This window comes from Tyto alba, unplaced genomic scaffold (genome assembly GCF_018691265.1).
Source record: "Tyto alba isolate M040663 unplaced genomic scaffold, T.alba_DEE_v4.0 Super-Scaffold_7, whole genome shotgun sequence".
Lineage (NCBI taxonomy): Eukaryota > Metazoa > Chordata > Aves > Strigiformes > Tytonidae > Tyto > Tyto alba.
The window spans coordinates 43,747,532-43,775,251 of record NW_024881328.1 but is presented as its reverse complement, the minus strand read 5'-3'; the positions used below and the strand labels follow the sequence as shown (position 1 = coordinate 43,775,251).

The 27,720-nt window shown below is 39.1% G+C and overlaps 1 protein-coding gene across 8 annotated transcripts in view; it reads right to left on the bottom strand.

Annotated features, from left to right (window-relative positions):
* The window catches only part of PCNT (pericentrin), a 107,680-nt gene that overhangs the window by 41,156 nt on the left and 38,804 nt on the right, over nt 1-27,720 (bottom strand). For 5 of the 8 annotated variants that reach the window (XM_042783738.1, XM_042783744.1, XM_042783739.1 and 2 more), the window contains 14 exons: nt 26,905-27,051; nt 25,229-25,380; nt 24,720-24,934; nt 24,047-24,258; nt 22,453-22,615; nt 21,208-21,351; nt 12,606-12,835; nt 12,048-12,167; nt 11,513-11,533; nt 8,302-8,529; nt 6,286-6,456; nt 4,733-4,885; nt 4,013-4,183; nt 2,627-3,745 (listed from right to left, as the gene is read on the bottom strand). In XM_042783738.1, the coding sequence (XP_042639672.1) occupies nt 2,627-3,745; nt 4,013-4,183; nt 4,733-4,885; nt 6,286-6,456; nt 8,302-8,529; nt 11,513-11,533; nt 12,048-12,167; nt 12,606-12,835; nt 21,208-21,351; nt 22,453-22,615; nt 24,047-24,258; nt 24,720-24,934; nt 25,229-25,380; nt 26,905-27,051 (3,246 nt within the window). The remainder of the gene's footprint in view (nt 1-2,626; nt 3,746-4,012; nt 4,184-4,732; nt 4,886-6,285; nt 6,457-8,301; nt 8,530-11,512; nt 11,534-12,047; nt 12,168-12,605; nt 12,836-21,207; nt 21,352-22,452; nt 22,616-24,046; nt 24,259-24,719; nt 24,935-25,228; nt 25,381-26,904; nt 27,052-27,720) is intronic. The other 3 variants (XM_042783743.1, XM_042783745.1, XM_042783740.1) reach the window with 2 other exon arrangements.

Here is a 27,720-nt window from a genome sequence, read left to right as displayed (position 1 = left end):
TGGCCGGGCATCGCTCAGCGGGTGGTGAGCGACTGCGTTGTGCATCGCTTGTTTTGTATATTCTAATTATTTTATTATTATTATTATTACTACTACTACTGTAATTTTCTTATTGTTACTATTATAATTAATTTTATTTTCTTCCTTTTCTGTCCTATTAAACTGTCTTTATGTCAACTCATGAGTTTTGGTTGGTTGTTTTTTTGGTTTTTTTTTTTTGTTTGTTTTTTTTTTTTTTTTTTTTTTTTTTTTTTTTTTTTTTTGTTTTTTCCCCCCCACCCCCTACATTCTCTCCCCCATCCAACTGCAGGGGTGGGGGAGCCAGTGAGCAGCTGTGTGGTGCTTAGTTGCGAGCTGAGGTTAAACCACAACAGCTTATAATAAATAATCATTACTAAGATAAGATCAAGCAGTTGTACTCTTATTCTGGACAAGAGAAAGACAGTGTTGCTGCATGTGATTTCCACCAGAAAGCTGGTAACTGACCTTCATGAGTTATTGCTACTACAGCTTGAAAGAGATCTACAGAGACAGATAAAAAACAGCCAGTAAATCTGGTACACCGTATTTGGTTATGGCAGCTGTTCTTTAAACAGGGATCTAATAATCCCTATCTGTATAAGCAACATGGTCTAGTAGAAGACTACTACACTGGAAGTCAGGTGGCTGAGCTCTAATACTGCCTTGTATACATATTGTCAGTGGTCCAATGTATGTCATTCAGCATAGGTCATTCAATGCTATTGCCACCTGATGCCTTTTTCTGAGAGATTTTTGAGACAGACCCTGAATGTACAGTATCACCTAGGCAAATGCCACTGATCCAAACTAGAACTTTTAAGCAAATAAAAGATACAAACACCAGTAATGATCACACATTTTGCATAGCTACAATTTTCATTTCTGCTTAAAAAAAATAAACACAAGTCTTTTTACACAGTAATTAATTTACAGTTTCTTTAGATAAGGAGAAACAGCATTCATGTGTGATTTAAATAAGATACATCCTAAATACATCAGCGTAGCTTAAAGGTAACAGACAAAAGCCTACTGAAAACCCACTGTTATTACTGAGTAGGTTTTAAGATGAAGAACTGCATCCTGTTGCGATTACTAGGCTATGAAGTGAAATGGCAAAGGAATATGAAATATTCTTTAACATCACAGTAACTCTGAAAGTAGGTTTCTACCATTAGTGATGCCAGTATTAAAGCTCAGTTATTTTACCTAACTTGGAAATCCAATAATTCTGCCTATAAACCATCATTTCTACCTGGTGGTGAAAAGTCATTTTCCCTTCCCACTACAAAGGGGCAAGTGGTACAGTGTAAGTCAACAACCTTGGATTTTTATATCCACATTATACTGCCAATCAGGACCCACAAAATCCACATAAGCCTGACACCTAACTTTTTTCCTTTCCTATGCACTCAGAAACTCTTTTCATATAAGCCCTCTTACTAAAACTAACACTAATCACCTCTGTAAACCAGCCTTAAAAGACAGTAAGTTGGTATGAGACGGACAACTACAGCTCTCAACAAGAGGTCATCTGGGTCCTACCACTTTCCAAAAGTTCACAATAGATTATCTGGAACAAATGGTTCTAGAAAAGATTCAGAGTAAATACAAGAGAGAGTCGCAGTAAATTAAGACTTCTAAAAAATATATGATACATGACAAAAGATTTTCAAGTAGTTCTCCAAGATAGCCATAAAACATAGCAAGCAGTCCCAGTAGCTCGTGGTGGGTTGACCTTGGCTGGCTGAGCAATACCCACCCAGCTGCTCCCTCACTCTCCCTCCTCAACTGATCAGGGGGAGAAAATAAGAAGGAAAGAGCTCATGGGTGGAGATAAAGACAGGGATATCACCTACAAATTATTCTCATGAGCAAAACAGACTTGACTTGGGGAAAATGTATTTAATTTACTGCCATTAAAATAGAGTTGGATGGCAAGAAACAAAGACAAACACTGAAACAGCTTTCCCCCATCCCACCCTGCCTTTTCTCCCTGGCTCAATTTTGCTCCTCATACCAAACTCCTCTACGTCCTCTGCTGCAGTGTAGGTATCGGCTCTAGCACGTTCTCTTCCACAGGCTGCTTCTCACACTTCATTTCCCCTCACTCCTCAGTGGCTGTGCAGTGTTTTGCTCCTTCTTAAATGTGTTTTCACAGCAGTGCCATGCACAAGGCTGATAGGCTCAGCTGTGTCCCGTGGTGGAACAACTGGCTGTGCCCAGTATGGAGCAGCCCAAGCATTTTCTCATAGAGGCCCCTCTGCAACTCCCCCACTGCCAACACCTTGCCACCTACCCCCAATACATACCTTCGGATCCATGTCCAAAACCACATCCAGCTCAGAAAAACTGACTAGGTCAGGTTCCCACACATCCTTGCCTTGTTCTTAGACCTCCAAGGCATCTATCTCTAGCCATTGATGGAGAAACCACACAGCAACAGAAGGACCCTTCAACTGACTCACCACAGACATTTTTATGCCACAGTATTCATCTTCACCCTTTCTTACAGCAGTGAAAAGGATAAACCATATGGCTTTATAGGACACATAAAATCAGATTCTTTTAAACCATAAATAATACCATTAAAAACCAAATCACATACCAGTTTATCAGTAGGGGAAGCCCGTACTCCAAATGACTGATCAACATTTGCTTCCAGTTCTTCCAATTCCTCCCTTCCTTTTTTAAAGGCTTTGCCCTTTCTTTCTCTCTGGCAGAATGACTTGAGATTACTCTCTTCATGATCATGTTGCTCCTTTGGCTTATATGACTCCAACTCCGAGATAAGTTTACCTCTTTCCAATCGTAAAGCTTCAAGCTCTTTCACATATGACTCAATCTGATCTTTCAGTTTTGCAGTGCTACACTGCAGTTCTTTGATTTCTCTCTGATAAACTACTTCTTTCTGATTCAGTGCTTGCACCTGGAAATCCAGTCTAGAATCTTTTGACTGAAGATTATAAACATCTTGACCCTGACTTGCATCTCTCTTTTCCAACTCTGTTTGAAGCTCTGCTGCCTTTTTTCTCAAGTACTGCAACTCAGTTGTGTCAGCTTCTCTTTGATCAGCCATTGTCTTCATTTGCACATCTTTCTCTAGGATATTTGCTTCCTTTTCTCTCACAGCACTTTCAAGTTCTTTAATGAAAGAAGTCGCCATCCTTGCTTCAACCTCTCTCTGAGAAAAACGCGTTCGGAAAAGGCTGTACTCTTCCTGAAGCGCATCGTACTGTATTCTCAGAGAGGTCAGCTCTCCAGCATGCTGCTCTGATGACTCTCGCAATTTTTGGCATTTTTTCTCCAAAATTTCCACTTCCATTTTGAACTGTGATTCCTTCTCTTCCAGTTGCTGCTGCAGAGCTTCTCTAGCAGTTGAGACAAGCTCTAGTTCCTCCTCAAGTTCTCCCACTTTGGAGAGTAGCAATTCACTTCTTCTGTTTGGATCAATATCACCCTGACAATCTACCAGTTCCTTCCTCAACTCATTTTGAAGGTTCTCCATTGGCTTTCCCAATGCAAGTTGATAGAAATCATCTTGGTTGTCACTAACTTCATGACACACTGGTCCAAATTGTGCCAGCTCTTTCTGAAGCTTCTCAATTACTCCATGGAGTTGCTCTACCTCTTCATCTTTGTCCTTACGCAGCCTTTCCTGGTCACCACGAAGGTGCTCAACAAGTGATCTGAGTTCTTCAATTTCAGATTTTTGTTCTTCCACAACCTGAGCAAAAAGATAAGGTATGAATATTACTGTTAATAGTCAGAATTGCTATTGCATATAGAGCTTAAATTACATTTTTCTTCTGATTCACACAGGCATTAATTCACACCTTTAACAGCAGAAGTAACTGCACACTTCAGCTGGTAGCTACTCAGAACACTCTGTACTTTCCTAAGAGAATTATTAAGTACATTTCATTTACGATAAGATTCTGTATACCTTGCTTCCCTCAAAATCAAGCAACAAACATATAGTAAGTACTCCTACTTTATTTTCCAGGGCACTCTCCAGCTCATGCTGGAGTCTCTTCATCTGCTCAGCCAAGTGATCAATTTCTTGATTCTTTTCATTAAGTAGTGCTTGTGGGAATAACAAAGCTGAGGAATCACTAATACCCAGGTCCTGATTTTGCTTCACATGAAGTTTTGTTAGATCCTCCTGATCAGAAAAAACAGCAATCTCATTAGAAAGGACTGACTTTCTCTCCCAACCTGAGGGCAGTACAAAACCAAAGGTTTTAATTAAACATTCTCCTCCTCACTATAAAAAGCTCAGGAACACAGCTACAGCTACTTTGTTCAGATTTGTGTCACTGGATTAAATTGCCACAACATTTCTCATCTTTCAAGGTAAGAGATCAACATTTGCTATGGCCGTAGAGGTCAGGAATGCACACAAAACTGTATAGTGTTTACTAAATGACAACACTGAAGTTCGTAATCTGTCAGGGCTAGAAAGAAGCTCAGTTTTTTATTTATATCAAATGACTGTACAAGATAGTGCCATAAGCATGAACCCCAAACTATCGGGGTTTTTTGTTCTATGATAACCAGCATTATTAGCCTTGTATCAGTAATGCAATATTCCTTTGACAAGAGAAACAAACTAAATATCTGTTTGTAATATCACAAGATGAAGACCACAAGACTCAAGAAAGGAGGTCTCTGAAGTTTTAGCTGGTGCACACTAAAGCTAGAGGAAACCTACCTTCAAGTGTGCATTCTCTAACTGAAGATGGCTGATGCTGGAAGTGCTAAGGTTTTTTTGCATCTCTAGCTGCAAGTTCAGCTGCAATATCTCCTCGTTTTTACTGATCAAGTTATCTTTATATTGTTCTAGTTGGTCTAACAAGCTTGCAATCTAAAAAAGAAGAAAACGCATAGTCGTTTCAATTAAGCCCTCTTATTTAAGTAGAAAAGATAAAACTTCATTCATTGCCTTATTTACCAAGAGCAAGGAACTTCGGCAAGTTCTGTGACTTAAACTTTGTCTAATCAACTTGCATTAATAAAATACTTGAGACACAAAAAGAGAGTAAGAAGCTAGTGTTCCAGCTCCTCACCTGTGAAACTAAAGTATTGCAAATGTGGTTTTCCATTTTCTTAAAAAAAATCCAAAAAAACAAAACCCAAAAACCTAACTGCTCATGAAAGATATGTTAATCTACATTCTGAACAATCAAGGCTTGATCACTGATGTAATTTGACATAACAATAGGAGACATGTTAGCATTTGATGTCGAATGTAATCACAGGCGGTTAACAATGACCATTCTCCCTCTCCTAGAAGAACAGAAATGAGCACTGCAGCACTAAACCCAGCAACACAGCAATCAAAAAGAGTTCTGAGCATTGACTCCTTCAACACGTAAAGGTCAATAACGACACATTTCTCTGCTTGTAGCTGTTCGAAAGCTTGAGAGCAAAGAGGTATTTGGAAACACTGTGATCTTGTCACCCACAACTTTTATCACTCTTGCCTTAATGGGTACTGAGGTTTAGGGGCTTTAAGAATGAAGAAGAATTAGTGGCCCCTGAAGCCATACTTCATAAGAGACAGGGAATTCCCACCTGTAAGAAATTAGTTTTTATTAACTTACTGCTCTTGAAACAATGGTGTACAATTCACTGGAGGATCATCCACATTCTTCTTCTTTGCACATCCTAGCTAGGCTGTATGTTTTTATATTACAGCTACTACGATACTTATGTCATCTTACATAAGCACACAGCAGGGGTCCATGTGCATGTATGTATCTGTGTGTGTAATTACAATAAAAGTTTTAAGTAATGTGACCAATTAAACTGCGTTTCAGCTTAGCTTGGCACAGGAACATTCTCTGGCTCACAAAACAGAGAGGGTCAGATGATACCATTATGGCTAATTGTCCTCTCTGTTCTTAAAGGAATTATTGCTTACTCTCAAACAAAAATATATCTACCTTCTGCTTCACTTCAACTTTGGAAGGAGAAGAAAATCAGTTTACAACAGACACTGATCAGTCTCAAAGTTGATGTGAATCAAGACAGTTCCCAGTGGGAGGGGAGACGGATGAGGGGTAACAAAACAGAACAAAGCAAGAAAAAGGAAGGTTAGTTAACACCAAAGCACAGAGAATACCGGGTAAGAAGGCACATTCACTACAACAGTAGTCACTAGGTTTTTGAATGGCTTAAATTCCCAGTTAAAAGTTTGCACAAAATGTTTCTGCAATTACCTGAGTGACTTGGAAGTCTGCAGGACCCTACCAAAACTCTTACCTCTCTCTCTTTCATTTCAAGTGCTTCCTGCTCTGCCTGTAACTGCTCCTTCAGCACTGGAGCAGAACTGCTATCTGAGGGTACTCTGTGCCTCGCTTCATCCAACTTAGACTGTAGGGCAGAGATCTGAATCAGGTTATTGTACTGTTGCTGTTGCAATGCCTCTTTATCCTGCAAAATATATTGTTTTTAATGTTAGAATTAATTGTTGTCAGTTTAGTCAGTATTCTTCACAAAAAGATAGCGTTCCACATTCAAAATTACTTTTTCCAGACCTATTTCTTATTAGCTCTAGTCTCCATTATCTGCAATAGCTACATTTTTCATGTTGGAATTTGAGGGATGATAAAAAAATCTCTAATTGCCATTCACATCAAGTGTATTTTTACAGAAAAATTTTCATGACATGCAATCATTCTTAGAGCTCCATTGGCACTTATTTACTGCACAGAATTGCTTTAAGCCAATCTATTAGAATGCCAACAGTTGGAAAATTGAACAGCATAATCTTGTTTAAAGCTGATGAATTAGTTTCTTGGAAAAAAGAAAAAAAAAATGAAAAGAGTCTGAATTTGGCTTATTTAGAATTTTTAAGAAAGACCAATTTACCAGGGCATTCAGAAAGCTAAAAGAATATTTTGTATTTGCATGGATAAAGACAACCTGTTTAACAGAAAGCTAAGATTGCAAAGACCAGAGCAACTTGCAGTATCACAGTTTCTATCCAAGACAAGCTAGACAGAAAGCTAATGGGCATGGCCTTTGTATGTTTAGATAAAATCACAGAATAGCTTAAGATGGGCAGGGTCTCTGGAGCTTTCCAGACCAATCTCTGACTCAAAGCAGAACCAACTTGGCTCTGCTCAGGGTGTTGGCCAGTCAAATTCTGAACATCTCCAAGTCACAGACACACCAATGTCACTCCGAGCCCCTTTTCCAACATTTGGCCGCCCCCAGTATGACCACTTCCCCCTACCATTTAATTGGAATTTCCCTTGTTGCAGTTTATGGTTGTACCTTTTCATCCTTTCACTGTGCACCTCCAAGTCTGACTCCATCTTCTCTATAACCTCCTATGTGATTGTAGGCAACAAGATCTCTGCAAAGCTAAACAAACTCTTTTCTCTCAGCTGCCCCTCAAAAACCATTTGCTCCAGCCCCCTGATCATCTTGATGGTCCTTTGCTAGACTTGCTCCAGTATGCCAACACTTTTCTTGTATGTGGGAGTCTAAAACCAAGCAGTTCTTCAGATGCAATCTCACAAGTGCCAAGTAGTTGGGAATATTGCCTAATAAACTGTTACTGGCTAGTCTATATCATATTAGCTCAAGCTAAACCAAAAAATATTTAGTTCAGTATTTTTAAAAGTAATGGAATAAAATATTTACAGAATTAGCAATTAAACTAATAAATTTAGTTTAAATTATGCCAATCTCAAATCTTCAAACTTGACAGACACACCAACGATACTTAACCAAGGAAAATTGCTGATAAGAAACTGAAACATTTAGTTTAATAAGGTAGAAAAGGTTACTCAGATGGTTGGTAAAAGGCAAATACTTATGCTAAAATGAATGTAATTTTTAAATCTGCAGTAGTAACAAAGCACTAAAAATTTCAGAGTATGGCAAACAGATCTGGCTCCAAAGACACATAGCAAGAACTATCTACTAAGATATGATTTTAAACATAGTTACCCATTGAAGAGCCACAGTGTTTAATATTCAGTAACACCATCTTCTCAGGAACTTCCAGAGAAGCAAAAGGGCAGCTCTAATCCATGCAAACATGACAAGTGCCAAAAAGCAGTCTCTATAGTAAGCAGGCTTATAGTTGGTAAAACCAGAGTTTATTTAAGACTGTGGCTGTGCTACCTGCCATTAATACAACAGTTAAACTCACCATTAGGTGCCAGGGATAGTCCCAAACAATACTGTAATACAGCCATTGATATCCCCCACAAAGACAGTGCCTGCATAATACCACACACATTTAAATAAGTATATTAAAATTACTTGTTTTAATTCGGTTTCCACTTTCTTCATTTTTTGCAGCTGCTGTTCCAAGTAGTGTACAGTCTTTGAGACTTCAGTACTGCTGAGTTCCAGTTCGCGTATCTGTGCCAACAGCTTTTCTATCTCATTATCACGAGCTGTAATTTCTTGGTGTTTTTGCTCCTTTTCTAGTAACAGCTTATTGTAATCATCCATCTTCTCTTTTATTTCTGCTTGCAAAGATTCTACCTATATAGAAATCACATTATACAGACATTCAGGCAATAAAACAAACTTCCAGTTGGAAGCAAGAGTAACTTCATGGCAAAGCAGACAGAGTTTTACCATAGACTAAACTAGTGCTAAAATCCCAGATCGAAGTAAAACTAAAACTAAATGCAGACAGAAAGGATGAAGAAGTAACTTTCTGTTTTCCAAATGCTGCAGCTCTTAAAAACAGATTTGATTACTCTTTTTTAATATTTGTAGTATTCTCGCAGAGTAATGGATGAAGGCACACTATCAAGGCTCAGTGGTCATCAAAAGGGCCCTTATGGTATGTGAGTTTTTTGGTTGTTTTCTTTTTTCATTTTTTTGTTTAAGATTAAAAACCACCAAGATTACAGGAATTATTACTAATAGCCTTAGATGTATTTCTGTAACCACAGAACCCTCTTCTATTACTACAAGGAATTCCAGTTTAAAGAAAGATGCCAAGAATTGAAAGGTAAATATGCAATGTAACATACTCAATGCCCGCAAATCAGAGAGATCCACAGCAGTCAACATTGACCAAAAGAGGTACTCTTTTTCAAAAAAAAAGAAAAAAAAAAATATCGCTCAAATATGAAGAGGATAACGATTTTACATTTGAGCTCACAGATTCAATCATGCACAGAGCTGCAGGAAAACGGTCACTCATTCATCCCAGTAATTAACGTGAAGGAAAGGCCGGGAGCTTTGGTGGGTAACAGGGGCAGGAGAGAACCAAGTGTGACAGGCAGACTACATCAGAAGTGATAAAGTCATTAAGAACATTGAAAGCAAGCTCAGATAGGAAAGCATTGGGAAACCTTATCAAGGAGAAATAATTTGGTCAATACCAATGAGCAAGGAAGACAAGATTCCGCAAAATAAATACTTTGTTCATCAATAAGTGTCTGAATTTATTCAAGTTCCACTTCAATACTATAAAATAAAAATCTTTGTCTTAATATAGAAGTTTACATCCTCAAAGCATTGTATGGATATTACTAAAGCAGAAAAACACTCTAGAAAAATACTGCAGTTAATTTAGTCAAATTAATGAACACAGAGAGCGTCACAGACTAGTTAAGAATACCAAGTGATTAACATTACATTTTCAACTGTTTACAAGCACATACATGTTGCCTTAACTATATATAGATATCTCTCATTCCCTTCTCATCTCATCAGCAATTAATCAACTGTTAAGCATAATACAGCCCTTAAAGTAAAACTTTTTGTTATAGAAAAATCTTTTAGAGGTCTAATACTTTCAAATGCTATAAAATTTTGGCATCAAAATCCCAGAAAATACAACACTTTACACATGAAAAGTGTGAGCTTTAACACCACTTTGATAGAAAACTAGTGCTGCAGTCCTGTAGCTAAGAAAACACTTTCACAACCTTCACCCTCACAGGACTCTCTCAGATGGTAGCTCCCAGCACTTTTCACACTACCATATACCTCGAGCCTATCAGAGAGAACAACTCTGAACTTGTTAACTCACACATGCATAAATTAGAAGCTCACTTGAACCGATTTGTTTTGGAATGAGTTAGGCAATTACTGACATTCCAGCTGCCAATAAACAACTGTATGAGAACTGTCTATATCCTGGTATTTTATTTTGGCACGGGTGGGTTCTGGGCTGCGAGCGCACGGGGCTGCCTCACGGGCAGTTTTCCCCCCACCAGCCCCCCCAGTCCCTCTCCTTGGGGCTGCTCTCCAGCCACTCCTCGAGGGCCCAGCCTGGGTTTGTGCTGGGGGTTGCCCCGGCCCACGGGCAGGACCTTGCCCTTGGCCTTGTTGAACCCCAGGAGGTTTGCCCGGGCCCCCCTCTCCAGCCTGCCCAGGTCCCTCGGGATGCCACCCCTGCCCTCCCGCGTGTCCACTGAACCACAGCTTGATGTGGCTGGTGAACGTGCTGAGGGTGCCCTCGATCCCACTGTCCATGTCACCAACAAAGCTGTTAAACAGCACCAACACCCACCCCTGAGGAACGGCACCCCTCACTGATCTCCACCTGGACATCGAGCCTCTGACCACAGCTCTGAGTGCGACCATCCAGCCAATTCCTTATCCACCGAGTGGTCAAAGCCATGTCTCTCCAATTTAGAGACAAGGATGTCACGCAGGACGGTGTCAAAAGCTTGTCATATATCCCTTATGATTTTGTATGCCCAAGACTGCCACAGAGGCACACCTTCTGGGTGCAAACAGATCTTCAATAAGTCACATGGCCTTCAAAACAAAAGCTTTGCCATTCTTTTTCTGATCTTTGTCAAGGTATAAATAACATATAGGCTATGCATGTGATGTACTCAGAAAATCTTAATGTCAGACAATGGCATTCACACAAATGAAAGCTGAGACTGATGCAGAATGATGTGTATTTACTTCTTAAGAAGCCTAATGAAGTCCTATTAGAGGTTACAGAGGCAAGTGAAGATCTGGTGCCCTCCAGCGTGTAAAATTCACTCTATCAAAGATTCAGTTGTTCCTACAAGATTTCCTTCTCTAACACCAAGGTACATAATTTCATAAACTGTACATAAATGAATAGAAGGAAATTAAATTAAGTATTATACACGTTAAAGTTTTGTTAAGAGCAGGGCCACAAACAGAAGCTGAAGGCTAAGGCACAGTGTATCATCCAAATTCCATTATCTTTGTTTCATACTCCAAACCTCAACTTCTCCTTTCATGCCAAAAAAGCTCTTTTACAGTATGTAACTGCCTGTAATACATCTGAGCAATAAGCCAGGAGAATGAAGCATTTATGTACAGGAAATCAAACTGGAAGTGTTTCCACAGTCCCTGCAAGAATTCTGCCACCATAAAACTCGTATCCTTATCGCTAAATCAGGCTGAAGCAGCCTTGACATATCAAGAACAGGAAAAAAGCCAAAGCAGATCTAATTAATAGAAGAGATTGAAAGGAAAAGGAAAGAAAAGTTAGACATGTTCATGCTGTTTTCCATACCTGTAGAATCAATTCATAGTTCTGTATAATGTTCATTTATGTGAAAAAAACAAACAACAAGAAAAAGTTAATCTTTGAAACCAAGCATCAAATAAATGCACGTGTGAAAAAAAGGACTGATTTAATAAACTTAAATAGGACAAGGCAAAGAACATAAATATAAAGAACATCTCTTATGACAATTGTTATAGCTGGAAAACTAAACATGTTTAGAACCCAGAAGTCATCCCTCAGGTATGCTCTGTAGAGCAGAGTGTCTGTATTGTTGTCCCCCCCAGTTAATTTAAACCAGACTCATGGGCTGTGAAGCTTTACTGTAATGCACATACAACACTTCTTTCTACCTCCATAAGAAATAATATAAGTACACTCTACCTAAATGAAGTCCAGTCGTGGGGGAAAATCTGTTTGCTGGGTGACAACAGTGGGGAAAAAAAAAAAGTCTCTCAAGAACCAGTCCCCCAAAACAATACAGGTTGTGGTATTTAACTGTAGTATACAAACTCCTTTGTCCACTAATTGTGATTTTACTCACCCTATACTCCCTAGGTTCTCCTGCAGTCTGCGATTTTGCTGAAAGTTTTAATTGTTCTTCCAGCTTCTGAATTTCCTGCTGAAAATCATCACGTTCATGTTCCCTTTCTACAGCTTGTTCCTGTAAACCCAGCCAGAGATAATGAAAATCTTTAAGAAACTTTGCACTTCATTAAAATATTGAGTACAAGAAAAACTTTGGGTTTGTTTTTGTGGTGAAGAAACTATGCTCATTTAATAATAATTAACTCCTTTTAGTAGTACTGAAAGCATACCTAAAACTACAAGGAAAAGAAAAAAAAAAAATTGTGACTCCAATGTACATACAAACTACAACTAGCAATTAATAAAAAGGAAAAAATTATCCTATAATACTACAGAAAGGGAAATTAAAAACTACCTTTTTTTTCCTTTTACAAGACTAGAATACCAAGGTGTTAATTTCAACCAAAACAAAAAAGATATAATTTTAGGAACCATCTTCCAAGTCTCAGTCACAAACTAAGAGGAGTATTTATCACCTCCAAAACCATGGAAATTTGGTACCAAGCTTGCTTACATCCATGAATTGCCTCTGGTTTTTAATTTGTTTTTCAAGAACTTGAATTTGCTGTTTTAGTTCAGCAACCTCCAATAACTGTGTGGCCAGGTCTTGATTACTATGCAGCTGTTCTTCCAGTTCCACCTCCAAAACTTTCATTTGAGAGCGTAAGTTGGAATGGTCCTTTTCTGCCTGACATTGAAGCTCTAGTTTCTCTTTCGCTAAAAATTCTACTTCCTTGAGTAGACCTGAATAAGAACACAAAAATAACAACAAAGTTGTCAGTGCAGGGTACAAAAATCAAAGTGGGTTTAAAATGAGTTTAAATTCAGGTACTTTGGATGGTATCAAAACCAAAGAAAAGATCTCATGAGATGGTCTGTAAGAGACACAAAAGAAAGTCTGATACTTGACTGCCCACTGTGCCTCTGAAAGCTGTCTCTGATAAGACTACTGTACAATGCAGTAAAGGAGGACATGGGCATCTCTTCTGAATCCCAAAGTGAATCCTGGTTGGAGACATTCTGGGCACATAGAAATCTTTAGACTTCACCCCTAGAGACCTTACAATCCAAGAAAACCCCATCTCACCTGACCAGGAATCCCTCAAAATCCATTCCTAGGTCTTTGCCCTCTCAACCCTAGTTCCACACTCTTCCTCCCCCAGAGGCTCTTTCCAAACCACACCAGATCCTCAATCCTCCAAATTCACCCCATGTCAGATGTGCTCCATCCCTAATTTAAGCCCCACACCTCATTGTCTGCCATCGAGTATCTCATACCCATTCTTCCAACTGCCCCATCTTTCACTGTTCTACCTTAAGTCCCTGCTACCCCTTCCATCCTACTTCGAATCTTTTTCTAATCAAGCCATATAATATGGAATTCTAATGCCTCCAAACTGTCATGTCAAGATCCTCCTGTAGACCTCCAACATCTAGTCTCAGGTCAGCCTCTCATTTACCCCTCTGCTTCGTGCCATGCTAGATATTGCTGCTATGTCCACATTGGTGAGTTAGCACCCAGTCCATCTTCTCAGTGGCCACCAGTGTCCAGTTCTATCCTGAAGCTAGCTGCTATGAGAAAGCAAAAGTTAATCTTTTTCTCTGAACCCGAGTGGGGATTAAAATCCAGAGAAAAACCACGCTTACAGAAAATTAGTCCAGTTCTGAAGCTACAAAGGGAAGAAACACCTGGGAAAAAGATAGCACATATTTGCCCTATACAGACTGAAAAAGACATACCACAAATATGAAAACATACATGCTTCAAGATCATATAAGTTATCAAGAGCTAATTTATACCTACAGACTGCATTTTCAGTCAGTTGGATACACTGAATACACCGTTTAGGAGACACAAACTGAGACTATACTGTGATTGCACTTGGAGCAAAAACTGTTTTAATGTGAATATAACTAAGTAACCTGAACATGAAATTAGAAGTCCAGCTATGCAGTATTTAAAGCAAGGTTCTGTAAGAGCTCATTTTACTTTTCAAATGTTCCATTATTCATATTAGATGTTTTCAATCGTTGAGAAAGAAGTCAGTCTACGATTCCAACAGGGACCTTAACTGGTCATCCAGCTCAGTTGGTACAATTTCCTTTTCCAAGCATGATCAACTCAGTCCACATGATTTCTGATCTAACATCATTTTAAGGTGCTGTTAGAAACCTTCGAAAACAAATGTGATACCACAGCCTCTTTACAACATATTTTCTAGTGCTTCGCTATCCTCAGCTATTTAATTAAATTTCTAGACACTTTAAAATAAGCCAGGAAACATCAACATATATTTATGTTCATGCTTAAGAGGATACGCATCACAAGCTTAGAGTGATACAATAGCATTTACGTGAAACACTGAGGAAAATGTCACCACAGTGAAGATAATGGAACAGAGGGACTGTGAAGTCTCTGTATCTGGAAGTTAGAGGCTGGATAAAGAGAAACAAGTAAAATATATTCTGGTTTGGGACAAAAATATGAACGAAATGAGTTCTCTAGGTCCACAGAAACCCTGTGATTCTATGATTTAGTCACCCTGGCCTCTTACTGTAACAACTATACTTTCTCTACATTAAGAGAATATTAAAATATGCATGATAAAACTAAGATATTAACTGAGTAAAACACAACTTAACAGATATGGAACTATACCAGATTCTTTAACCATTTGTCAGACTTCCTAAGTACTGTGGTAGCTTTTGAAACCAAATGAAATGCACACAAACTGCTTATCAATCACTTGAATACTTCAAGGTGCATAGCATACACGTACATTGCCAATGTGAGAGCATGACACATGCCAGCTGAAGGAAAAAACACATGTTTGAGAGTGACTGCTTTTTAAGAGCCCTGCCCTCCCTTACATATATGTACACTGTCACCAGGCTTCTCCTGTCATTTTAAGTTTGCTATTAGCTGATAAATACAAACCACAGGATTAATAAAGGACTTTGAGGAAGTGCTGGAGATATACACACAGACTACATATCTCAAAAAGCCCCAGTCCTGCAAAATACTTTTTGCCTTTGAGTGATAATCCACAACTACATTCCAATTCCATTTCACTCCAAACACGAATTTTGCAAACTCAAAATTACCTCAGATGCCTACATAATAACAACTCTGCAATCACTGTGCCACGCTCCCTACTTCTTCTAGCACAGTGATAAATAATCACATGAACTAAGCTTCAAGTTGCTTAATCAAATGTTCATTGACTTGTGCATGTAGCTCAGAATATATCACAGAATGGTTTGGGTTGGAAGGGACCTTAAAGATCACTTAGTTCCAGCCCCCCTGCCCCGGGCAGGGCCCCCTTCCCCCAGCCCAGGGTGCTCCCAGCCCCGTCCAACCTGGCCTTGAACCCTTCCAGGGAGGGGGCAGCCACAGCTGCTCTGGGCACCCTGGGCCAGCCCCTCACCCCCCGCACAGGGAACAATTTCTGCCTTACATCTCATCTAAATCTGCCCTCTGTCAGTTTAAACCTGTCACCCCCCGTCCCATCCACACCCCCTGATCCAGAGTCCCCCCCCACCTCTCCTGCCCCCCCTTTAAGCCCTGGGAGGCCGCTCGAAGGGATCCCCGGAGCCTTCTCTTCTCCAGGCTGAACCCCCCAACTCTCTCAGCCTGCAGGCTGAGAATAGATGAATATATGCAGGTAAATGAAGAGTGTCCCCCCAAAGCAATTTCTCTCACAACCCACATGGAACTGTAATAGCCTTCTGCCATCATGAGATGCAACAGAGGAAGTTAACCAAGGATGAAAACACACATCCCAGAAAAAAGCCAATGACAGTCTGAATTCCATTAGGAGACTGAATCCCAAGCCATAGATTCACAACAGAGAATATCTTTTACCAAGTGCTCTGAGGTGCAAGAGGAGGGCAAGGTATAATGTGTACAGATATATGTGCGCCCACAGGAAGGGCACATATGTAAGTTGACCCCCTGAGAAAATAAGTGATCTTTTTGTGAACAAAAGCATAGGAAAATTTCCTTCTATATCCTAAGAAACATGGTCACTAACAAGTTGATGGTTTCTTTTTAGCTTCAAAAGGACCATTATTGCTTTCTGACGAACAAAATACTGATTACATAAAACTGAAATAAACAGTCATGGTCACCTCCTCAGACAGAAACGCAAGTTAATGGAAAAAAGTAATTAGGCTAACAGATTTTACATGGAATTGAAAATGTTTCATACAAAGCAAGCACCAAATTTTAGCAAACTCAGTAAGTGTAATGTTTGAGTAATTTTTTAATTTATTTTTTTTTTTAAGCACACGTTCCCCAAGTGTATAAATGTAATTTCAAACTACATTAATAGATCATCAGATTACAGATTTGTTTCCCTGTAGGGACAAACCTGTTATTTTATTAATGCTAATTCAAATCATGCAATTCCACTTTGGTAAAGCCCAGCACACTCCTTCCCACTCCCAAGATCATTCTTAGCAAATGCCAAGCTCCATTCTAAGTGCATTTTATTAGCGAGGCCACTCTACTTATATTAGTACTCCACATCAAAAAAGGGAGGAGGCATCAGCTCTTCACAGAATAAGCCATGTCAGTCAAATCCAAACAATATGATTTTCACTTATCATATTTTTCACACACTACAAACAATTCCAAATCAGAGGAAGAGTACTACAGATGGCTGGGGTGGGGATGTCAATCTCCAAGCACACTCTTAACCAGCTAGGTTAGACGCTCCCTGTCATTGAGCGGGCAGCAGCAAATTTCAGGACAGTGAGGTGGATACCAAATAAATGTTAAATAAAAATACCGTTTGAGGGAGATCTGAATGGACAGAAGGAATAAAGATATAGTAATGGGCAGGACAGCCCAGTGCAGCTTTTTAAGCCTAACTGGAATTTACCTAATAAGTTGGTTTTATTCATCTGAGGGACTTTGTTTACCCAGCTCACACCCTTTGGGGGCAAAGAAAAAGTCTTGAAACAAGAGAAAGTGAATATGCAAGAGAACACATCTACGAATATAAATAATGTTTACATAAATAAAATGAATCTAAAAATCCGATAATTATATTTTGAGTAGACAACAAAGCATAATCACAGCAGTTATGAATTTATCAGATCTAAATGTTTGTTACTCAGGAGTTAAGTCTGCACACTTTAGTTTAGGTGGAAAAAAAGACGTCTCTTTCAATTTGGCAAATTTTACTTCAGCATTAGACTTCCAAATTCAGTGTAAAACTCTATAGATCCTTCTTGCTTGTTTCATCTTTCCTCCTATATCTAGCCTTCCTTACCATTCTGCTCTCCTCTTTTTTGACCTACCTATCCGTTCAATTACATTTCCCTAGTCTCCCTGAGATTGCCTTCAGTTCTTCCTGTATTTTTTTTAGCTCTCCATTTTATACCACCTCAAATATTTTTCTTTTTTCCCCTCCTTTAAATTTATGTAATCATTTTGACAGCCCACTGTGTATCATTAGAAGCTCACAGAAAGCTTAGAATCCACTCCCATCCCCTCAAAATAAAAATGAAGCTGGCAGACAAAAATAACAGCACAATGTTCTTTAAATCTAACAGCAGCAATCGGGTTTTTTTCCTTTAAATATTGATCAGTTCATTGAATATTCTTAGTTTTAGTTGTTTTATGATGCATCACTGAAGTCATATCCTTTTTTTGTCAAGAGATTCATAACCCCATAACCCCAGTAATTTGTTGGCCCTATTTATGAAGTACTATTCCTCTTTGTTAAAATAAAATCAAAACTATCAATTCATTCACTGTTACAGCAAAACAAACCAGAAAAAAACCCACACTCATCATTACAAACCTGAAGCTTCTTTCTGTGCTACATTAGCAATAGGTATTCCTAGAAATCAAAACACACAGACACGTACAAGACAAGAATAGGATATTGTGAACCATTCCATCTTCTAAATCACTATAAACTCTTATGTAATACAGTTAGTGCCTACCTTTTATTTGGCAAAAATGCATTTTGTCTTTATTATGATACAAATCTCCTGATGACGTATGTTGATCCATGTCTGTTATTGGACTAGAGCTACTATAGAAACGGTTTTACATTATAACTGTGCAAGTTTGTTGCAACATTCTTGGCTAGTCACTTATGACTTTTCGAAGACAATCAATATTCTCTTCTTGCACTTTTCCCCATACAGAGATGGAATAATTAATGCCTCAAATCCTCTTTTTAGTTCCTGCCAGGGGATTCAAAGCAGGATTCAGTCCAGCAGGACTCACCGACACAGACTTACAGACTCCATAATCTGTCACACATTTCCATGACACACACACATGTACTTTTGTTCAACAATATCATGGAACGATTTTACGTTTCCTGTGGGATATATTACTCAATGCCATAATCACTGTTGTAAAGCAAGCACAACATGCATTTAGTTTCAGTTACAGCCTCTGAATCTGTTTATGTTCCCCTGAGGAAGACAGGTCTTCCCCCACCTCTTCCTCTTCTCGCTGGGGCAAATGAGTGTAGGTTCTGTAAGGCAGGACAATCTGCACCAGACCACTACTCTATTTTCTCTTATGGTAGTAGTAAGTTATTATTAAGATGTCACATGTGAGGTCAGAGACTGACGCGGCTTTTAATAAGAGCATATGCAATATACTTTTTAATAGCAGCTGTAGTAATAGGACAAGGGGTAATGCTTTTAAACTAAAGAGAGTAGATTCAGACTAGATATAAGGAAGAACATTTTTATGATGAGGGTGGTGAAACACTGGACCAGGTTGCCCAAAGAGGTGGTTGATGCCCCATCCCTGGAAAAATTCAACGTCAAGTTAGATGGGCCTCTGAGCAGTGGCTGGTGAAAGGGCTGGAGGACTCTGGCTTTGTCTAGTTTGGAGAAAAGGAGGTTGAGGGGTGACCTTGCTGCTCTCTACAGCTTCCTGAGGTGGGGACATGGTTTCTGAGGTGGTTTTGGTTTCTTCTGCCTGGTATCTAGTGACAGGATGTGTGGAAATGGTTCAAAGCTGCGCCAGAGGTTTAGACTGGACAGCAGAAACCATTTCTTTACTGAGAGGGTTGTCAAACACTGGAACAGGCTTCCTAGAGAGGTGGTCAATGCCCCAAGCCTGTCAGTATTTAAGAGGCATTTGTACAATGCCCTTAACATGCTTTCACTTCCGGGCTGATCAAAAGTTGTCAGGCATTTTGACTAGGTGATTGTTGTAGGCCCCTTCCAACTGAAAATATTCTATTCTGTTCTAGTTGAAGAAGTCCCTGCTCACTGCAAGAGGGTTGGACTAAATGATTTTTAAGGTCCCTTCCAACCCAAACCATTCTATGATTCTACGTACACCATGACTATTTTGATTGCCCTGAATTTGAAAGGTTGAGTGCAGAAACAAAAGGAAGAACATGAAAGGACAGTGGCCCACAAGAGCAGGAGAGTGGTAGAGTCAAGAGTCAGAAGAGAGGTGAAGAAGTGAAGATGAGGTGAGGGAGAGGTGAGAGGCGGACAAGAGTTGCAGAGGAATGATACAGTAGGGCTGAAAGTCAGGCAGGAGTCTACAACAGAAGCCTGAGAAATACACAGGTAATTGCAATATATAGACTGTCCAATCAAACACAATCCTCCTATAGGATTTGGCTCCATACCCTGAAACCTAGAGTCTTTACACTCCTCTCCTAACAACAATGGAGAAATTCCCTAGAAAGCAGTTTCTTGCTGTCTTTATTTCTGACCTAAGCTTGCCCTATGTAGAACTACTGCCTGAACAGACTACACAACAGGTAAACACCTATGCAACATAGCTGAAGGTGGCATTGTGGTGACATAGCTGTACGTAGCATAACGTTGACATTAGTAGAAATGGAAAGGCAGTGATCCCAAATGATAAAATTTCTACTGGAAGATGATACAGAGAAATTCACTTACAGACATGCTAGAAATACATTAAGACTGCAAAATCAAGAAGCCAAAGCTATACAATGCTATTTAAATGACTCACAGACTCATAATTAAGAACCGGCATAACCAAGTCTTGAGTTCCTGAATAGTGAAAGTCACAACATCTCTGAATTCTGTGAAATCAAAAAAGGTATCTTACACGTAAGCCAGCTATATTACACTGAGATTCTTCAGGGTCTTTATTAAATCACTGCTGTCACTGTTAAAATGTATGCTCCTTCATTTGCAGTGTGAGTTATCACAGCAACAACTTCCACTCATTGAGTATTATTAGACTCCACCCAGTACGTTGAAACATTCCCCCCTATCCTACTCCACTTCCCTACACAAGCTCCCTGAAATTAGTTTACATCACATCACATACTCTGTGGGGCCAAGGGAGTGATGGGATGGGGGAAAGAGTTCTGTAGATTGATTATTTGCACCTACTTATGTGAGTGTGATTTGGTATTTCAGTGGCTGGCTGTGACTTGCAGTGAGTCACCCTTATATATAAGTTTAAGATACTTGCTTCACCTTATCCTCTCCAACAACACTACCTCATTCAGCTTTTTCAGCCCATATACTTTCCTTTAAAACCTAAATAGACTTTGAACTCGATTATTAAAATATGTCCACAATCACCCTTATGGATCATGCATGTATGTTTTGACAAGACAAGGCTGGAGAACAGAGGAAAAGCTTAAATATGAAACTAAGTACACATCACCACAATTGTTTCATAATTCAAATAATCTTCCAGGTGTATTTTATTTCTTCTATCATTATTAAGCTATGTCCTTAGTCCTGGAAGCAAGCAAAATCCTTGAAGTGCCAACTCTTCTCTTTGACTGCAGTGTCAAATAACCAGAATTTCAGTTACTGACTGGCTGCAACAGAAAATTAGCAGCTAACTACCTGTAGTTAATACACGTCTCTTACCTTCTCTGACACCTTTCCATTTCTAACTAAGCATAAGACTACAGTAGTAGTTCACTAACAGTACTGTCATCTTATAAGCAAAGAACCAGCTGCTTTATTTTCTGCTTTTACAGGAAGACCCTTCTAACCTCTGTACCAGACTGAGCTGCTCACTAGGTCATCAAACCAAAGACTGATACGTTATAGAAACACACTGCAGTGTGCCCTGACTGGAGACAATTTTGTTTTCCACTAATAGTGTCACACCCACTCCTCACCAAGAATTGCTTGCTCCTGAGTTAGCTCCTGGAAGCGTTCACGCATATTCTCCAGCTCCACAACAAGGTGACGTTCAGATTCCTCTTTCAGATTCAAGGCCTCTTCCAATGCAGCTTTTTCTGCAACATAGCCTTCAATAATGCCTAAAATCCCAAGTCAGAATGCAAATAAAGCAACAGACAAACTCATCTACAGGAAAAAAACAGCTTGAAAAAATGAGTAAATTTTTTTTGCAAACAATAGATGGTGACATAGAAAGGAAGAAATGCAAAAGGACTTAAATTTACACTATAGCTAGGCTTTTTTGAAATATCTTAAGGAATAACATGTACCAGTTAATGTATTCTAACAGATTTTATGAGGCTGTCATATCACAAAATGTCTCCAAATATGCAGAATGTATATGGAGATTGTTAAGCCTTGATGGCCTGGGACCACCTCAACACCATAGGACAGCCTGACACATCCTCTGCTAGTGGCTGAGGTTTGAAGAAACACAGTCTCCAGAAAGTAACATCAAATGTTAGATTCAGGGCCCAAGAAATCCAAGAATGATTCACAGAAAGGAAGGAAATTAAGGATTTTTGAAAGACTAAATAAGCCTATAGGAATATGACTGAGAAGAGGAATGGAAAGCAGATGCTGTGATTAGGGAAAGAAGCTCAACTTGAAGGGCATGGAAACCCTCAAAAGATTCTCCTACATAAAGGTGAAGACCTCAAATAATAATCTGCACAAGGGAGAATTAGGTTGACGATATGCAGTCTGTGATAGCATCGAAATCAACAGCCTCAGCCTTTTTGTGTCTTCTTCCAGAATCTCTTTATGCCTGCACTACCATCAAATATGGCTCTAGCTCATGCTGAACCCTTCTGAGGTCAGACAGGTGGGCTGATTTACACTGGGAGTATATCTTCTTTTCAATAATCCAAGCTCCCATGTTCAGACATGCAGGAATGCAAATTGCTCTTTTAAAAATTATGGTATTTTTCACACACAGTCAATGGTGTAAGTATAGGACTAAGCAGTATCACACTTGTCCCAGGGAAATGCATGAAGAGAATTAAATAGTAGATTTGCAAGAGCAGACCCATGTTTCAATTTAGCAACCTTAAACGCAGAAAATGGATTATAGACAGGCAAATTAATAACAAAAGACACAAAAAGCGTATCACAGATATTTGGAGGAATGAGCTGTGAGTAAATAACACTGAAATGTCTTTATATTGGTTTAATTTTCTTACCCTCTGCTTTATGAAGCTCTAGTGCCAGCTGATTCTTGGCCTCACTTTCCTCGCTGAGGCACTCCATTAATTCCTGGTGCTGACTAACCACTTGGGCAGTTTCCTGATTTCGGCGGCTGAATTCTTCTTCAAACTGTGCATGGTTTTCATGCATTTTCTCCAGCTAAAAGTAAACGATTTCCTCTAGCAACAGATCTGGGATGCACGTGCAGTGTAATACTACCACAGATACTTAAACAAACAACATCCTGATTTTTTTACATTTATACATTAAGGTTCAGGTTTTGAAGTTTCATTTTAGTACTAGGTTGACTTTGCTCAAAATCCCTGGATACTTTAGTGACTCCCTGTACTCACCTGTATTTTTGCCACAAATCTTCCCCAGGCACGTAAGTTTCTTTACTGCATAAAAAGATATCCTGTTGGCTAAACTGCTTAGCTTGACACTCCCTGAGCCACTCGAAATTCAAAACATCCTGACACTTAAATTCTTCAAGAGGTTCAGGCATGTCTAATAGTGAAGTCAATACATCATCAGGTTTCCAAGGTACAGCACCAGTTCTCCGAGACTATGTATCTTGCATTCCTATGTGCAGCATCTCAAGTTCAAAGGAAAGGAATAGAGCAGACCCATTCTCATTTAGTTTATATTCAGCTTATCCTGGTGGATAGAGCATTTTGCAGATGTAAGCAAAGTATGCTTGAATGCAGCTGATGAAGGTTACCTAGAATCTAGATCTGCCATGGCTTGGGCAAGTGCTTTAACCACAAGTTAGCTAAATGCTAGTGGAACTAGCATCAGTACCCAAAAGTACAAATTTAAGCACTTTGTTTTAGGAGGAGTTTTTTAAGATAGCAAGTATACATTTCACACAGATGCTTATCTCTGGCTGGTACAGAATATCTAATGAGAAGATGAATTTCAGATATATTTCTTCCCTTCACATTTTCTCTTAAACTAGGGGCTTCCTTACACAAACCAATTACTATAGCACTAAATTCAATCCTCAGTGTATACAGTGCTCAAGTATTCATCTGAGATTTACAGCTTATCTTCCCAAAGCTGAATGTCTAAACACTGCAAATACTTAGGATGGAAATACTCAAATTTTTTTAGGATATTGAGTCCAGCTCTTTTTAATCACAATTAAACAGTATGTAATTACAAGGATGTTTGCTTGCTGCTATCTACATATTTCCAAAACATTTTAACATAGGACTGAGTTTTCCTGAACCTGTTTATCCATGTTGAAGTATTGATGTGAAGTGCGATAAAAACCCCTCAAAACCACTTAAATCTTGGTCTCCTCAAGTTACCAAATGCACAGTGACTAAATCCTAGTTTAAATCTCCTTAAAGTAAACAACTTATAGCTTGGATCTGCTAGAAGAAGAAATAATCAAATAAGGGTAAAACCTTCATTGTAAGAAGCAGGGGATGCACATGCCTCCTGATACTGATAACTTGTCATGTATTCAGACAAAATTGGTTTCTTTTTAGTAGCCAATCCTACAGGGTGCTAAATACACAAGCCTTAAAACAGATCTTACATTTTCAGTATAATTACAGAACTATATGGATTAAAAAGTTTTACTTGTTTAGTTGATTCTGTAACCAGTTCCAGAAGTCTCTCCACTGCAATGCGCAAACGATGACAAATTTTCAATATCATTTCTTCATTTTCATATGCCAATTCTGGCTTTGCAAAAATACTGTCACATAAGTATTGGCTCAACTCAGACCCCTCGTCAGTCACTGGAGACACCTGGGTGTGTTCTGTGAGAGTTTCATCAAGCAGCTCATCTACTGAAAACAAGCAAGCTATTTCAGAACACGGAAAAATGATACAGAACTGTCCACTTGTATAACAGCTGATATCAGACAGTGACATCGGTTGGTCGTGAAAATGTATTACAAGGTGAAAACTTGTAATAACTCAATAACTCAACGCTGAAAAATCAAGACAGTCTTTCACACCATTGGGAAATATTGTATCAGGGCCTGAAACTGCATTCACCAAGTTCACCTTTCCTGTCCTATAATACATTCAGCCTTTTCCAGCAACATTTTAGTAGCTGCACCATTAAAAGAGTTAAAATGAAACAACACTGATAGACACATCTTATGTGAGGAGCAACTTTGAAAGAAACACAGAAAACACTGCAACAAGATATCCCCTTTCTGAACCTCATCCCTACAAAAGGAAATGAAAAGTGTTTCTCAAGAACATGAATTGACTACATCCAGTTATGCAGATTTGTACTCACCTTTTTCTAGGTGATGCTTTTCTTTGGCTTTGAAGCACTGCGTGAATCCTATTTCTTCCATAATACTCTGACTTTCTCTAGAATCTCCAGAAGCCAGACTGTCATCAAGGCAAAGGCCAATCTTGCTACAGATAAGGTCCTCAATAGCTATTGTGGCCTTCACCAACTCCATAAGCAATTTCAAAATGTGCTGATAAGATTCCTGCAGTTTTTTCCTAGAACAAAAGCATATAGAACACTACAAAACTTGAATGCACTTGATTTAAAGGACACTTGGAACAAACCGGAAAACTGATAGTCTAAAATGGATATCTTGCCATAGTTTGGCAGTTATCAGTGAAAATGATTCAGTTTCTTAATGGCAAGAGAAGGAATTCTTCATATCCTCATCCTACACTATTAATTTGAGCTGGCTTAATTTTGCCTACTTATTGATTTCTTTATGAAAAGTGAGAAAACAAGGAAACAAAAATCCAACCACTAAATATTATATAACCCAATGTACAAACTTTTCATCCTTGGACTCCTCAATATCAGATCTCAACATGGCTACCAAATTTCCTCCCTCTTGGTTTTCTCTGTCCCGCCGCTGAAGAAGTGTCTCCAGTTCAGAGTTGGTCACCTCTATTTCATGGTTTAAGGACTCCACTTTCTTTTCCAGCTGTGGAAAATACAGAAGCAATGTAAGAAAGTCATTTTGCCTAAACTACGAACTTCACTCAATAATCTTACCCTTCATCACTTGATATATGCTCACACAATCATCATCTGCTGTTACCCACATTTTCTTCTACAAATACTAGAAATGAAGGACAGCAGAAAGACTGAAAATTAGTTAGTATTTTTCTAGTTCTTCTGTTCTGATGCTGATTTTGCTTCAGGGAGCTGCCTCACCTGCACTCAGATTAAGTGCATGCAAGCCATGCAAAAAGCTTGTAAAAACTTTGCATCATACTTTAGTTTGCTTTCATTGTTACACCTCAGAGACACAAAGCAATGTGCCTGAAAAAGTTGACACTGTAGCACACAAACCTGAACAGCAACCTGATCCAGTATCATCAGTGCCAACTTTCTTCTTTGCTTTATAAGCTCTGCCTGAAAACAAGTTTCTAGAAAAATGTCTTCTCTACTCCTATTCCTATGTTCATGACACCTCTATCCCACGAAAAAACATACGTATGTATAAATGCATATATGTATGTACATAACCACCCCTGACACCTGGATTTTGCTGCCAAACAAATCAGTACCATTTTGTTAGAAACTTTGTCTCAAAAGTAAGACAACAAATTAGTTAAAATAGCTATTTGGGAGGAAACCGCAAGGAAAGAAAAGCATTCTACTCCCCTGACAACTTTCTCACCCCTCATGAAATCCTGCATGAAGAGCAGGAAACAATAATGCATTTCTTCCAGTATGGGAAACTCTTAGTGTTACTCCCAGTTTTCCCACTAAACATAAAGGCCATACAAAACAACCCAATATACCAAATTTACATTTTGGTCAGAGCTTCCTGAATTGTGAGAGAAGACGTGAATGTTTTATTTCATTTAATCTTATATTCTGAAAACTCAAAGCTATTATTTTAATCACTGAAAAAGAATTTGACATTTCTAAACTTCCTAATTAAAAGAGATACCTTTTCCAAGCTGTTCCTCTCTCCCTAGAGCTTTCTTGGGAACCTAGATTCAACTTAGATATTTCCTTTATAAGAGGCATAAAATTTTGTTTTCTTTGGCAAACGAGTATTATCTTTGCCACTTCCAGATCCAAACTACCAGTTTGCCTGTCTTACTTCCTCTGAGCTATAGGTCAGCTGGTCCAGCAAAAGCTATTAGAGCACTATTATTTTTGACAAAAAAAAGAGTGATAAACGCAGATAGCATCAATACACAGGTAACAAAAAGGCAAACATCCAACCTTATCTTATAAAGCAGTGTTGACCTCTCTGAGAAATGGCTGAAGGCCAGTTTTCAAGCTGATACCCAATTTCAATTTCGATGTTACTGCTGTCGCACTCCAACTAAGACAAAGCCCACCACACATTACAGCTTGAAAACTAGCAATCACAAGAATTATACATTTAGTTCCTCCTATATACATCATGAGAAAGGCGAGAGCATTGTGCTAAAATACAACCACATGAATGCATTAAAAATCTAGATTTAAAGTATTTTCCACGCACCTGGATAATTATTGCTGCTTTTTCCTGCAGCTGGGCTGATAACATCTCCCACTCATTTTGGTGAGCAGCCTGTGCCTTCTCCCTCTCCTGAATCAAAATTTGTTCTTTATCATGTAGTGATGCCTTTTTTTCAGCTTCAAATTCATCCTGCAAAAGTTATATATACTTTGATTTACGGGGCGGAGGGGGAAAAAATCTCCCAAAAAACTCTTCTGGGGAAACTGGCTGGCATGAAGACAACCCCATAAATGAGCATGGGGGAAGTAGGCAGGGGAAGGATCATTGTAAAAACCTGTATCAGACCATGACAGATCTCAGCCTGAATTTGCAAAGAGATCCAGTCAGCCTCTTCTGGGACAAAACACTGGTCATCAAGTTAATGAGGGGGAAAAAACAAAAACCAAACCAAACAAAAAAACCCAACCAACCAACCACAACAACAAAAACAAAAAAGAGAGACAACTGTACTAGCAGTAGAATTACCCCGGCAAAATTTCAGTGGAAAGAGCGGTTTCTGGTGTCCCAAATGCTAACTAAAATGCCTAGGCAGCACAAGAGAGAGAAAAGCAAGAATCACTTGAGGTATATGTGTAACAGTCCACAGAAGCTGGGACTGGACTGACTGAAGGTTGGGGTTCAGCTGAGGACAGCAATGCCAAATACACTTCCAGCAGCTTTTCAGGATACACTTGTGTCATGTTTCAAGAGACAGCTGCACCAGAGAGTGCAAAGAATGGCCAGGACTCCACAGAGGGCCAGAGGCAGGAAACAGGAGAAATTTTTGGCACATCTGCAGCATCCAGTTCTAGAGGTGTG